We start from the raw sequence: 15,477 nt of genomic DNA, 5'->3' as shown, positions 1-15,477 counted from the left end.
ATGTGGTCTAAATGAAATTATTATAAGATGAGTGCATAATTGGTTCAAAGACTATACTCAAAAAGTAGTTATCAATAGTTCGCTGTCAAACCGGGAGAATGTATCTAGTGGAATCAGATGGGTGTGTCCTGGGTCTGGTAGTAGTCAGTATTTTCATTAAAAACTTGGTGGAAATTTGCAGATGACACCCAGCTGGGAGTGGTTGCAAGCACTTTGGAGGATGGGAGTAGAATTCAAAAAGACATTGACAAATTGAAGAATTAATCTGAAATCAACAAGGTGAAATTCAATAAAGAAAAATACAAAGTACTACATTTAAGAAGGAAAAATCAAATGCACAGCTACAAAATAGGGAGTAACTGGTTAGGTTAATATCATCCTGGGGTGTATTATTAGGAGTGACGTATATAAGCACAGGCAGTAATTGTCCTGTTCTGCTCCACTCTGGTGAGACATCCCTGGAGTAGTGTCCAGTTCTAGGTGCCAGACTTTAAGAAAGAAGTCAACAACTTGGAAAGAGTCCAAAGGAGAATAACAAAAATGATAAAAGATTTAGAAAACCTAACCTGACCTATGTGGAAAGGTTAAAATAACTGGGCATATTGTGTCTTGAAAAAAAAAAACTGAGGGGGAACCTGATAACTATTAAAATATGTTAAGGGGTGGGAATGGTGATCATTGTTCTCCATTGTAGATAGGACAAGAAGTAATGGGCTTAATCTGCAGCAAGAGAGATTAAGGTTAGATATTAGGAAAATCTTTCTAACTCTAAATCTTTCTAACTCAGTTAAGCACTGGGAGAGGCTTCTGAGTGGAGTTGTGGAATCCCCATAATTGGAGGTGTTTAAGAATAGGTTAGACAAACACCTGTCAGGGAGGGTCTAGGTTTACTTGATTCTGCCCCAACTCAGGAGGTCCTTTCCAGCACTGTATTTCTATGATTCTGTAGCCACAGAGGCCCTCTTAGGAGTGTAGTTCCATTGTTCAAGGGTGGGGTAGAATTTGGGGAATCTTTCCAGGGAATGTGTACCCCATATTATTGGAAGGCTTTAAGCAAATTCACAGCAGGGATTTAGTGCCTGAGTGGTGGATTCAGCTCTATGCCGAATCTGCTATTCATTTCCACTCGCCCCTCATGGAATGAATGGGTACACAAAAAGGGCAGAGGCTACCCATGCCCTGACTCTTGAATGTAACGACAAACTAGTGACTGTGTTACTACAGAATAACCTGAGGGGGAGGATTCTTTCCCTTCCTGTTTTCAGAGGCAATCCTCAGCACACAGGATGCCACTCAAGGTGTGCAATTGTAATCCACACACCTTCTGGGTGTGGTGTTTTGTCCCATCTAGTGGCACCAAGACCACTTAGAGTTAAATGAGTCTGCCCTACAGTCTTAGCTGACAGCCAGTGGGCTTTTAGCTCCTGCGGTAGAGGCTCATGCACTAAGTTCAAGAGGTCCCCGGTTCAATCCTGCCTGCCGACAGCCAGGGTCTGTTGGCATTAGACAATGAAATCAGGATTTGGGCTTCAGACAGTCCATATCTCTGTTGTGAAAGGCTGGCTCTCTGCGGATTCAGCAAGGTAACACCGTGTCAGTTTGCATCTAATAGGTTTTCTTTGTAACAGTAAGTGCTAGATTTTTTTTGAATGAATGAAAACTTAACTTCTTCAGAAAGTAATCAGTACAACTCTCCTTGACATGAAAGTTTCCTGTGAGCTGATTTGTCAAGCTCTTATAGAATGACTTTTGCTGAGTTCACCTTTCTTTCACCTTTCTTTCGCCTCCGAATAGACCAGGGTTTAAAGAAACAGAGCCACTTTGTCTGTTGTGCAAATGTGACAACTTTTATAATTGTTTACTTGATGGATGCTAATGGCATATTTAAATTGACTATAGAAATGGCTGTTAAATGTATTTAACATATTTAAAGTGTTTTTACTTACTTGATATGTATTTATTTCAGACAATACATACGTTATTACACATGAAGAACTACTAAATCAGTGTTGGTTATGGTGCAAAGTTGAATGCTCAAAAGTTAGGAAATTCTGAATTTAAGGTTGCTTGTATAATTTTAATTCCTCCCTCCCACTCACCTGGTGTGTATGCAGTTTTTAGCTGTGTAATCCTACTATTGAGTGATGCAGTGATACATAATCACATGCTGTTTTTCTCACAGGATATCTGCCTCTTTCAATGCACAGCATAGCAAAATCAATGAGTTTATCTTCACAGTTCCCATGTTAGATAGCAGACTATTATCCCTATTTGAGAGTAGGGAAACTGAGGCACTTTTTTTTTTTTTTTTTTAAGGACAACATTTGCAAAAGTCTCCTAGTTTTGTTTCCTGACAGCACCCCATGCTCTTATGGCCTGTTCTTTCAGAGTAAATATTTTTATAGTACTTACATGTACAAAATGCTATATCAGCATTAACTAATTGATCCTCACAACACCCCATGGAAGTAGGTTGACTTCCAGCATCCCAGAGGAGTCTGTGACAAAGACACAGATAAAGTGTAGTTCTGCTGTAAAGCATTCAACTGCCTGAACTACAAGGACATCCTTGCTCTACCTGCCTCAAGAGAAGATTGTTTTCCTCTGTGGACTACAAACTTTATGACAAAATGTAACAGACAGAAACAGAGTTACATATGTAGGAGTAGTCCTGTTGTATAGGAAGCATAGTCGGGATAAATGTTTGGCAGACTTTCTGAAAGATGTTGTTGCTAAGTGGGTCTCCCAAATAAGAGATGTGGATTGTATTTCCAATGTGCTCAATAAGAATTGTGAAAATTACAGAATTATTACTACCATTTAGTAAAAGAAGTGAATCTAGAACACATGATCTCCTGGTTGCCCCTACTGTTCAGAGCTTCCACTCCATATGCTGATTGCTGAAGTGATGCAACAGGGTCAGTTTTACAGGATAGGAAATAGTGACCTCCCTCCACCATCCCCCCCCAAAAGTCTTAACTCAGCCATATCGGGATGGATTTTCATGAGGCTAGCAAGAGACTGCTCCCTGACCTTAGGACTACCCCCTTGTTACATTTGAAAGTCCTACTGCAGACCATGAATATGGAACCACCTCTTCTTTTTTTTTTTTTTTTTTTTTTAAAATAAGGGAAAGTGTTAGGTTATCTAAATAGAGGTTATTGTTCTCCTTATAATAAACAGGAAAAAAAAATCTTTGATGGTTGTGGGGTGGGGGAGAAATTCTAGCATATGCACTTTGGGCAGGTTTGTGTGCAGCTTCTGTGTTTTTATTTTTTTTAATGTTAAAGCAACCTGCAAATTAAAAAGGAAAAGCAAAATAAGTTAGCATTATTTAGTAGATAAAAAGGTATCTGGGTATTTAGCATATTACTAATAGTTAACTTTATTTCCAAAAACATTGTTACTAATTTGCTGAAAATCATTTTTTACTTTTGAATGCTTTTATTACATATTTTGTGGATCTTAATTTTAAATTTGCAGATCACCTTTTTAATATCCTTGGCTCTTTTTAATTTAGACCATGTTGGGGTGAAATAGTTTAATGTATTTACTGTCTCTGGGTTCTATTGTGCATTTTTGTGTAAATATATTTTCACTTCCTCTTATAACTTGCATGAACTGACTTTTTAAAAAATGAAACAGGTTAAAATACATGCTTCAGGATAAATGTAGAATACTAAGTCGTGTTTCCTGAAAATAGAAATGTTGACAGCCCCATAACTTTTGCAGCTTTATTACAACAACTTTTTCTACATTCTGTGTAGAGTTGCCAGTTTTGGTTGGACATGTTCCTGGAGGTTTCATCACATGACCATCTTTATTTAAAGATTACTCTTTAATTCCTGGAGACTCCAGGACAATCCTGGAGGCTTGGCAACCCTGATTCTGTGATTACAGTAGTTGTCCACATACATACATTTGTATTAGGTAACAAAGGAGGCCTGGTCTACACTAGAAAAGTGTACTGGTTTAGCTAAATTGATATAAAAATCAAGTTAAGTGGGTGCAAGCAAGGTTAAGGTGATCAAGATAAAGTGTGTCTGCATTAGAAGTTTGCAGCTATGTAACTAAATTGATTTTAATGCATTTTGGTAGCATGCAAGGGCTAAATGTGTATTGCCAGAGGGAATATTTTATATAGAAAATATTTATATCAAGCGTCTGTCCCAGAATACAGTACTTACAGCGGTAGGAAGTTTGGATTGGGGGTGGGGAGATGTTGGAGGAAAAATAGAAATGTTAAAGTAGTAAATAATTGAGGAATAATAATTTCTAAGAAAATTCTGTGATTGCTTTCACATTTAATGAAGATTTTAGACTGTGAAAAGAATCTCAGCAAGTTAAGACACTGTAATACAGAGTAGAAAATGCAGGAATATAATAACCTAAGCATAATATATAGGTCTGGCATGGAAAAATTGTCTCTTCAATGCTACTGTAATATTCTAATGTGGATTATCTTGAAAAGAAAAAAAAACCCTAAGGTTTTACTTTTAAGACATAAATAGCACATTTTCAAATGATAAACTTTTTAATTTTTTTAAAGGCAAAAATGTAATAACTGTATTTATTTAATTTGCAGAGCACCAGAGATTATACTGGGGTTGCCGTTTTGTGAAGCCATAGACATGTGGTCGCTGGGGTGTGTGATTGCAGAGCTGTTCCTTGGGTGGCCGCTGTATCCAGGAGCCCTGGAATACGACCAGGTAGTAGAATAGCTTTATGAATGACTTTGTATTTTAAAAGAATGCATCATTTCTTTATTCTAGGCTAAATTCGTGTGCTGTGATTTTTCTCATGTGAAAGATAAACCTGTACTACATTGTTTAATGGAATTAGATTACGTGAAAGAGTCCACTTAAATAATTTACTTCTGATTTTATTAAAATTTTCTGAAGGAAAATACTAAATGCTCAAAGTATTGAGGTACTATGCTAGGCATTGTGTGTCAGATTCTCAGCTTCTGTAAATTGGCGTAGCCCCATTGACCCATTAACGGAGTTATGCCTATTTAAAGCAGCTGATAATTTGACCCTATTTGTACTCTGCAACATTCTAGATAAATATTGTTGATATGGAGACAAATAGGTGTACATCCCTCATCAAATACTGTAAGTTTTTCTCATTTTTGTAACCCACAATCTGTTACTTGGAATTAAATTCTAGTCTTCATACAGATCCTTTCTTTAAAGATACATGTTGAAATCTCTGTTCCACTGTGGGGATCTGTGTTCTTACTGCAAAACTCTAGACTTCCGGGTTATGCCCTGTTTTTGAGTGCCATCTCTGCAGTGGAGACACAGCACATGCTATAACCTCCATATTTCCTTCTGACTGTTAAAGGACTTATGGCTCAACCTGTACTGCAGTTTCCTGTCTCAAATCTGAAGGGTTTTTGTACGTTCTTGGTACTTCATTTTATAGTTTTTTTGGGGGTGGGGGAAGGGGGAATAAAATGTTTGTCATTGGGATTTGTGGCAATGTCAGCATGTTAAGGCTCAGGGCCTCTTAGTTCCCTATTCCCTTCGACTTCAGTCAGAACTTGCCTTTCCTCCTTAGCCACATGTCCTTATGTGCACACGTGCTGCCCTTTGTCAGGCTTCATCTCTATTGCCTCCAAACCTGGCTTCATTCCATATGTTCGCTAAAAAAAAAGTCAACATAATTGCTAAAATAACAACTCTGACCAAGGTTCTAGCCTCTCTTGTCTGGTGGACAAAGCCACAGAAAGTTTGAGTGGGGACTTCTTTCCTCATACCTACACCCGAGGCAACTATCATTACTGATGCTTCACTCTTAAGCTGGGGAACTCATATTGACCATTAAACTGCAGCCCTCTTAGAGGGGACATGCAGGTTTACTTCTCACTTTCCCTACCACTAACTGGGGAGAGAAATATCTACAAAACAACATCCAGTTATTGATTTAAGCTTCAAGGTGTTGCTACTTATTGCTTCTTGCTACTAGTACAAGAAACAATCATTGTAATAATGCTTATGTGTCATAAAGTTAAATGCATGCTTGGAGATCTGCTAAACACACAATGAAAAAATAAACAAATGTCGGATTATATAACCTTACAACACAGCCCTAAGTAAAGTGAGGCACTTGCCCAAGGGTCAGATGCCTGAAGGCAGGGAAATGTTAGAAAACCATGTTATTAATTTTAGTCAAATATATATATTAAATAATGTTAGAGAAACGAATATTCACATATAGTATTATAAAAAATAAAGGAATTTTTGCTTTTTGTATTTCTCTTTGCTGATGCAGCTGTTCAAAACTTAGCTGAAAAGGCTTCATGGTTGTGTAAACCAGGAAACCTGGTTTGTCTCTCTTATCGGTAAAATCCTCTATCTATGCAAATATCAGAATGAAGCAAAGTAGTATGAGAGAATTGTGAGCTCCAGGTACACCCACCCTCTCCCCCCAGCAAGACCGCTAATAAATAAAAACCCAAGGCTACAAAAATAGGCCAGTAAGATGAAAGCAATTGGATGGAACCAGAGGGACTGAGAGCAGAGAATAGATGATAGAAATTGACAGATAAAAGGAAGTTTTAACAGGATAAGCAAAAATATTAGTTTAGGTTAGTTGTAATTTATGCATGAGAATGTTTTAATTAGGAGTTTAGAATAGATAGGTACACAATTGAGGTAACCTGGTAAAGTTATGGAACAAGGGGTAAAAGATTGGTGATTGACAAAAAAGAGTGGAGGAGACACAGGGAAAGACTAATCAAACATAGAAACCAGGGATTTAAAGAGAGTCGTCCTGTCCCTGAGGATGGTAGTTTGATTATCTTTCTTGCCTTATCTGTTTTTGCATGTATAAGTAATTCATAGGGGATAATACATTTATCTTAAAATGTACAAAATAAAGGCTAAAAGAAACTGTTTAAGCCTAAATTGAAGTGGATCTTATTTTTCACCCAATATTTAGCTGACGAGAGGTACTATTTAGGGCATTCTAGAACTGAATAGTGAAAATCCCCTAAAGAGCTCTTCTAGATACTACTGTCATTGTTTTATATATACCCACTCCCCCAAACCATTTGTAAATATTTTTTGCAAAATAAAATTGGCCCAGAATAAGTAGAAATCCGACAAAGGTAACAGGGAAGATTTAGCTTTGGTTACTCTGTCATGTTTTTAAGGATTTAAGTCAAATCCTTGACACTTTTTAATATTTCTGATGATCCAACATTTTAAAATTGCAGTACTTAAAAGAAACAAATGGTTGTGAAGTGATATGATTATCGTATGATGGTGTGGCTTGTTAATAATATTCACTGTTTTGAAAAGATATATATATATATATATATATATAACACCTATCATACCTTCTACACCAGTGGTTCTCAAACTTGTTCCGCCGCTTGTGCAGGCAAAGCCCCTGGCGGGCCAGGCCAGTTTGTTTACCTGCTGCGTCCGCAGGTTCGGCCGATCGCAGCTCCCAGTGGCAGTGGTTCACTGCTCCAGGCCAATGGAAGCTGCTGGAAGTGGTGGCCAGTACATCCCTTGGCCCATGCCGCTTCCACCAACTCCCATTGGCCTGGAGCAGTAAACCGCAGCCACTGGGAGCCGCGATCGGCCGAACCTGCAGATGCAGCAGGTAACAAACCGGCCTGGCCTGGCCTGCCAGGGGCTTTCCCTGCACAAGCGACGGAACAAGTTTGGGAACCACTGTTCTACACTAATGGTAATTTATAGATAGGTTTCAGAGTAACAGCCGTGTTAGTCTGTATTCGCAAAAAGAAAAGGAGTACTTGTGGCACCTTAGAGACTAACCAATTTATTTGAGCATAAGCTTTCGTGAGCTACAGCTCACTTCATCGGATGCATACTGTGGAAAATACAGAAGATGTTCTTATACATACAAACCATGAAAAAATGGGTGTTTACCACTACAAAAGGTTTTCTCTCCCCCTACCCCACTCTCCTGCTGGTAATAGCTTATCTAAAGTGATCACTCTCCTTACAATGTGTATGATAATCAAGGTGGGCCGTTTCCAGCACAAATCCAGGGTTTAACAAGAACGTCTGAGGAAGGGTGGAGGGGGGTTAGGAAAAAACAAGGGGAAATAGGTTACCTTGCATAATGACTTAGCCACTCCCAGTCTCTATTCAAGCCTAAGTTAATTGTATCCAATTTGCAAATGAATTCCAATTCAACAGTCTCTCGCTGGAGTCTGGTTTTGAAGTTTTTCTGTTGTAATATCGCAACTTTCATGTCTGTAATCACGTGACCAGAGAGATTGAAGTGTTCTCCGACTGGTTTATGAATGTTATAATTCTTGACATCTGATTTGTGTCCATTTATTCTTTTACGTAGAGACTGTCCAGTTTGACCAATGTACACGGCAGAGGGGCATTGCTGGCACATGATGGCATATATCACATTGGTAGATGTGCAGGTGAACGAGCCTGTAGCTTACGAAAGCTTATGCTCAAATAAATTGGTTAGTCTCTAAGGTGCCACAAGTACTCCTTTTCTTTTTGCGAATACAGACTAACACGGCTGTTACTCTGGAGCCTCTGATAGTGTGGCTGATGTTATTAGGCCCTGTGATGGTGTCCCCTGAACAGATATGTGGGCACAGTTGGCAACGGGCTTTGTTGCAAGGATAGGTTCGTGGGTTAGTGGTTCTGTTGTGTGGTATGTGGTTGCTGGTGCGTATTCGCTTCAGGTTGGGGGGCTGTCTGTAGGGAAGGACTGGCCTGTCTCCCAAGATTTGTGAGAGTGTTGGTTGTAGATCCTTAATAATGCATTAGAGGGGTTTTAGTTGGGGGCTGAAGGTGACGGCTAGTGGCGTTCTGTTATTTTCTTTGTTAGGCCTGTCCTGTAGTAGGTGACTTCTGGGAACTCTTCTGGCTGTATCAATCTGTTTCTTCACCTGCGCAGGTGGGTATTGTAGTTGTAAGAATGCTTGATAGAGATCTTGTAGGTGTTTGTCTCTGTCTGAGGGGTTGGAGCAAATGCGGTTGTATCGCAGAGGTTGGCTGTAGACAATGGATCGTGTGGTGTGGTCAGGGTGAAAGCTGGAGGCATGTAGGTAGGAATAGCGGTCAGTAGGTTTCCGGTATAGGGTGGTGTTTATGTGACCATCATTTATTAGCACTGTAGTGTCCAGGAAGTGGATCTCTTGTGTGGACTGGACCAGGCTGAGGTTGATGGTGGGATGGAAATTGTTGAAATCATGGTGGAATTCCTCAAGGGCTTCTTTTCCATGGGTCCAGATGATGAAGATGTCATTAGAGGATGAGAGCAGAGGAAGCATTGTTCTAAGTCCGCCATAAAAATGTTGGCATACTGTGGGGCCATGCGGGTACCCATAGCAGTGCCGCTGATTTGAAGGTATACATTGTCCCCAAATGTAAAATAGTTATGGGTAAGGACAAAGTCACAAAGTTCAGCCACCAGGTTAGCCATGACATTATCGGGGATAGTGTTCTTGACGGCTTGTAGTCCATCTTTGTGTGGAATGTTGGTGTAGAGGGCTTCTACATCCATAGTGGCCAGGATGGTGTTTTCAGGAAGATCACCGATGGATTGTAGTTTCCTCAGGAAGTCAGTGGTGTCTCGAAGGTAGCTGGGAGTGCGTAGGGCCTGAGGAGGGAGTCTACATAGCCAGACAATCCTGCTGTTAGGGTGCCAATGCCTGAGATGATGGGGTGCCCAGGATTTCCAGGTTTATGGATCTTGGGTAGTAGATAGAATATCCCAGGTCGGGGTTCCAGGGGTGTGTCTGTGCGGATTTGATCTTGTGCTTTTTCAGGGAGTTTCTTGAGCAAATGCTGTAGTTTCTTTTGGTAACTCTCAGTGGGATCAGAGGGTAATGGCTTGTAGAAAGTGGTGTTAGAGAGCTGCCGAGCAGCCTCTTGTTCATATTCCGACGTATTCATGTTGACAACAGCATCTCCTTTGTCAGCCTTTCTGATTATGATGCCAGAGTTGTTTCTGAGGCTGTGGATGGCATTGTGTTCTGCACGGCTGAGGTTGTGGGGCAAGTGATGCTGCTTTTCCACAATTTCAGCCCATGCACGTCGGCGGAAGCACTCTATGTAGAAGTCCAGTCTGCTGCCTCGACCTTCAGGAGGAGTCCACCTAGAATCCTTCTTTATGTAGTGTTGGTAGGGAGGTCTCTGTGGATTAGTATGTTGTTCAGAGGTGTGTTGGAAATATTCCTTGAGTCGGAGACATCTAAAATAGGATTCTAGGTCACCACAGAACTGTATCATGTTCGTGGGGGTGGAGGGGCAGAAGGAGAGGCCCCGAGATAGGACAGCTGCTTCTGCTGGGCTAAGAATATAGTTGGATAGGTTAACAATATTGCTGGGTGGGTTGAGGGAACCATTGCTGTGGCCTCTTGTGGCAAGTAGTAGTTAGAAAGTTTAGTGTCCTTTTTCTTTTGTAGAGAAGCAAAGTGTGTGTTGTAAATGGCTTGTTACAGTAAAACATCTTGGTGTAGACAGTTATAGACCTGATACAATGTCCACTGAAGTCAACAGAGATACTCCCATTGTTCTAAATGGATGTTGGATCAGGCCCTATATAGTGAAGATTCCAAAGTACTTGACAAACAATATCCTGAAATTTCACTCACTGCTGAAATGCAGCCTTCTTTGGAGTGAAACACATATTCACTATGTAACAGAGCACAACAACGTATAAAGGAAGTGAAAAACTTCCAAAGAATACTGTATCTAACTGAAAACACAGGGACAATTTTAGGTGGGTAGAATGTGAGTAGCCAAATGAAATTTGGCTGGAATGTGGGGAGTTAATACCTGTATCAAAAGGGGTCTAACATTTTTATATAGCACATTTGCAAAATGGCAATCATCAGAATGTTCGGAGAAAATGGAACAAAAAATTAACTCCTCTTTTCACTGTGGATATATATGGTCTTGTCATTAAACTGTGTGGAAATTCTTTTAATACCTTTTGAAAGAACTGTGGCATACACCTAACCCATCCCACTGTAAAATGTTACTTGTGCTGGGCCCCCATGCATCACTTGGTTTCAAATATGATTTTTGAATTATTAGAAGAATAGTGCCTTGTATGTTCATTCTAAGGGGAAAACTGAGTATTCATGTCATTCTCTCCTCTTCTGAATGGAACAAACATCTTTCCTGAGCTTATCTGTAAGGCCTCAGTTCAGCTCTTAATAAGGATTTGAATGAGGGGAGGATGGTGACTTTGTGAAACTGCTCCCGGAGAGCATTCCATACATATGGAGTCATGATTATTGCAGAGTTTGCAGTAGTTTTGAACCAGTAAGTAATGTAAATAAAAGACTCATTGCTGACCAAAATTATGTCCTTGTTTAACTATACTAGTTTAGATGCTTGGGTATTTAGCAAAAAGAACAGGAGTACTTGTGGCACCTTAGAGACTAACCAATTTATTTGAGCATAAGCTTTCTTGGGCTACAGCCCACTTCATTGGCTGCACAGAATGGAACAGTTGACAAATGGGCCATCTTGATTATCACTACAAAAGTGTTTTTTGTTTTTTTTTCTCCTGCTGATAATAGCTCGTCTTAATTAATTAGCCTCTTACAGTTTGTATAGCAACTTCCACCTTCTCTGTATGTATATATATATCTTCTTACTATATGTTCCACAAGTACTCCCGTTCTTTTTGTGGAAACAGACTAACATGGCTGCTACTCTGAAACCTTGGATATTTAGGGGTTTCTCCTGCTAATACCTGGAGAGAGCAATACACAACTTTTTAAAGTACCGATTCTCTCCTGCGTAAGAGTTGTTTGCCCACTCTTAGTCCTCTTTGCATTTTTTAGTGTGGGAAATGACAAAGTGCAAGTTTCTATCTTTGTAGATCATGATTTGAAAACAAAAAGTTAAGTTCCTTCTACTTTTTCCTCCTCCAGATTCGTTACATTTCACAGACTCAAGGTTTGCCAGGAGAGCAGTTGTTGAACATGGGAACGAAAACTGCAAGATTTTTCTGTAGAGAAACAGATGCACCATATTCTGGTTGGAGGTTAAAGGTAAAAAGTATTAAATACTTGAAAAAATAGTATAATGCATACATACGCCACATAGGCCAAATTAAGGTTTCTTATTTATAACATGGAGATCTTATTCACAAATTTGCAAAACTAAGATAGAATTATGTCTTCTATCTAAGTAATGTTAGGCCAGCCCTACTCTACAAACCTATATTGGTATATCTGCGTTGCTCTGGGGTGTGAAAAATCCACATCTACAGGTGATGTAGTTATAATGACCTAATCCCTCTCATAAGCAGGGTTATGTCAACGAGAGATCTTCTCCCTTCAACATAGCTACTACCTGTCGGCATAGCTAATCCTCTTCCCCAATGGGAGAAGCTCTCCCTTTAGCGTAGTAGCGTCTTTACTAAAGTACTATATCAGTGTAGCTGCACTGTAGCGCTGTATGTGAAGACAACCGCCCAGACCTATGTGGTTTAATTTCTCTGCTGTATAAAGAATTAAGTAGCTCCCATGTTATCTCTGGAGTGGGACCCACAAAGGCTTAGGCAGTATTGAGTAAAGAGCCAAGTACAGATAACAAATGGAGTTAAATCTTGGTGAATGGTCATGAAATTCTGAAGCAATAGTAGCAAAATAAAATATCATTCCATAGTAAGTTGTTTGGTTTATTTTGCTTAGTATGTTTAAAATGAAAAGTGAGGATTGCTAACTGGGTGTACTGTTGGTGCAATTGTCCACAAATTAATGCCTTTTGGACCCAGGTTATGTTAGAGCTTTCTAAGTGCTTTAGTGTGGTTATTCCTGGTCTCCAACTTTGATATTTCTGTTGGATCTCACTTTAACTTCCATCTGATCTCTTTCAGTATGAATGGAGGTGAATGGGGCTTTTATTGGCTAGAGAATGTATCTTTTTATGTTGGATACAAGACAAGTCACCCTTCTGTCTCTGGATATTAAGATTGTTAAATCTCCCATACCAGACTAAACAATCTACTCTTTGGAGGGAGAGGAAAGGGAAATTGTTTTGATGTATGGAGAGCACAGCTGAACTATTTTCCAGATTGTTAGAAAAACATTGCTGAATCTAGTCTAGATAATATGCTGAGGAAGCTTCTCTTTAATGTACTTTTAAATAGTGGTGTTTTTTTCTTTTGGGATCATGCAAGAGTCCCTACTGCAGGATGAGAGTGGGACGCAGGTGTTGCTTTGTTTTATTTACTTATTTTGGGGAAATTATAACAGAAAGTGAGGAGTAAGGTATTTAGTTTCATTATGCTACTGTCTTGGTGTATATACTTGTCCTTTAGGCCTTATTTGTTTATGATGTTTTAATATTTCAGATACTTTCTCTGTCACTGTAGCTCTGAACAAATAAAATGTACTTGAAAACAAAACAGAAACAACAACCCTGTAAGAAGAGAGAAATTGAAAGGGGCATGATTCTATTTAAAGTGATACTGTCACCTAGTTCCAAAAGTTAGTGGTAGGTGAATGTGTAAAATAAACCAACAACAAACAAACAAAAACCTTTTATGTAAGAAACCAAATACCAATAAAAAAGTTTTCATAAAGCATGTTTTTGTTAGATGTTCGCTATTTCCTGAGTTGTTTGCAAACCAGATACTGTAGTATAGCATTGTGATTATTCAGAAGAGCCAGGAAGTGAAATTGGCTATTTTTGTTGTCTAAACTGACTGAAATACAAAAAGTCAGCAAAAAGCATAACAGTGAAATAAATGTCAAATTAAAGTCTCTCAATTGTCTAAAGTGTGATTACTAACACTAAATATTTTATACTAACAGTGTCCTTTTAATTGACGGAGTGTTTGTTTTTTTCCCTTTTAAGACACTGGAAGAGCATGAGACAGAGACAGGGATGAAGTCTAAAGAGGCCAGAAAGTATATTTTCAACAGTTTGGATGATATAGTGCATGTGAGTTCTCAAGTATTTTTCCTTTGCAAGCAATACTGCTGAGAGATGCACAATGATTTATTTTTAAACTTTTATCAGTTAGATTTTGTGAATTAGAGTTCATTCTGGGAATATTTTCCATTCATCCATACCTGCCTAGTGTGCTTCTGTGGAAACAGTCCATCTATGCCTGTCTAACTTCCTTGGTGCATAGATCTCGTCTTCTTTTGTTGTTCTGTGATTGTTGTGCAGTTACATTTGTCCTGGTGAAAAAGATCTTAAATAGTGTGCAGTATATTCCATATTCTACTGTAACATCTACCAATCTAGGTAAAATGATTCTTATATCTAGGTTTTTGTTTATAGTAAAAGTATCATTTGTCTTCATCCTTTTTCTAGAGACACTGACAGCTTCCCAAACCCTTTTGTTTTTAACTAAACTGCATCCTTATACTTCTACTGCTTTATATGCCTTAATCACTAATAAAAGGAAATCTCCTCCCCCTCTTTCTTCTTTGACATCCTGAGAAAATACTCAATTCCATTTTAGGACTGGTGTTACTATACACATTTGAAATTGTCTTCTTCATGTACTAGCTCTGTTCTCACAGCTCAACCTTAAAAAAAAGAGTAATACTTAACATTTATTTAGTATTTTCCACTTTCAAGGCAAAAATAAGTAAGAGGATCTGGTGGTTTTTGTTACTTTGAATCTTTTATTCCTCCATTTTCAGAGGTTGGCAAAATCTTCCACTTAGTTCTGAGAGACTTCCAGTGGCATGGAAGCAGACAGAGAATCTCATCTGTCTCGTATGTCAGGCACATGGGTTCCCTAATCTGAGTGAGCATCACTGATTAAAAATGTATCAGTTGAAAGAAAACACTTCCAGGGATGATGATTTGAGGCAGGTGCGGGCACCAGTACTACTGATAACTGGGTTTCTTTTTCAAGGATTCTAATCTCCACCTCCTAAACAGACTGTTAAATTTCAAATCCCAAATTTGGAATGATAGGTGGTATAAGGCTTTCAATAGATGTTAGTGCGCAGGTACTGTCAGAAGAGCAGTTATTTATACAGTAAAATCTTGAAAGGTGTTTCTTGGGTCAGATTCATTAGCCCCAAGATAAACATGTTTGGACAAGCTAATAAATTCCAAATATTTCACTTGGCCCTACTTTTTAAAAGCAATACATGTTAGTTTTTTGAAGTGGAAAAATTTAATGAAAGGAACCAAAGGAAGTATTATCAGTATGCATGTTTGTTTTATCTGACTTTTTAAAAAATTGTTCCATGCCAGGTGAACATGGTGATGGATCTGGAAGGAAGTGACCTATTGGCAGAGAAGGCAGATAGAAGAGAATTTGTCAGTCTGTTGAAGAAAATGTTGCTGATTGATGCTGATTTAAGAATTACTCCAGCTGAGACACTGAACCATCCCTTTGTTACCATGAAGCATCTCCTAGATTTTCCACATAGCAACCAGTATGTTATATACAGTAATAATAAAACAGTGTAGTGTTAGACCTACAACAGTGCTTTACAGTCAAATTGATGTGTGTGGGGTGGTGTGTGTG

At 38.9% G+C, this 15,477-nt stretch overlaps 1 protein-coding gene across 5 annotated transcripts in view; it reads left to right on the top strand.

Annotated features, from left to right (window-relative positions):
• The window catches only part of HIPK3 (homeodomain interacting protein kinase 3), a 156,261-nt gene that overhangs the window by 107,091 nt on the left and 33,693 nt on the right, over window positions 1-15,477 (top strand). For all 5 annotated transcript variants that reach the window (XM_084631654.1, XM_084631651.1, XM_084631653.1 and 2 more), the window contains exons 3-6: window positions 4,586-4,709; window positions 11,903-12,022; window positions 13,836-13,922; window positions 15,201-15,385. In XM_084631654.1, the coding sequence (XP_084487780.1) occupies window positions 4,586-4,709; window positions 11,903-12,022; window positions 13,836-13,922; window positions 15,201-15,385 (516 nt within the window). The remainder of the gene's footprint in view (window positions 1-4,585; window positions 4,710-11,902; window positions 12,023-13,835; window positions 13,923-15,200; window positions 15,386-15,477) is intronic.

This window comes from Lepidochelys olivacea (genome assembly GCF_965140295.1).
Source record: "Lepidochelys olivacea isolate rLepOli2 genome assembly, chromosome: 6".
Taxonomy (NCBI): domain Eukaryota; kingdom Metazoa; phylum Chordata; order Testudines; family Cheloniidae; genus Lepidochelys; species Lepidochelys olivacea.
This window is presented reverse-complemented; position numbering and strand designations above follow the sequence as displayed.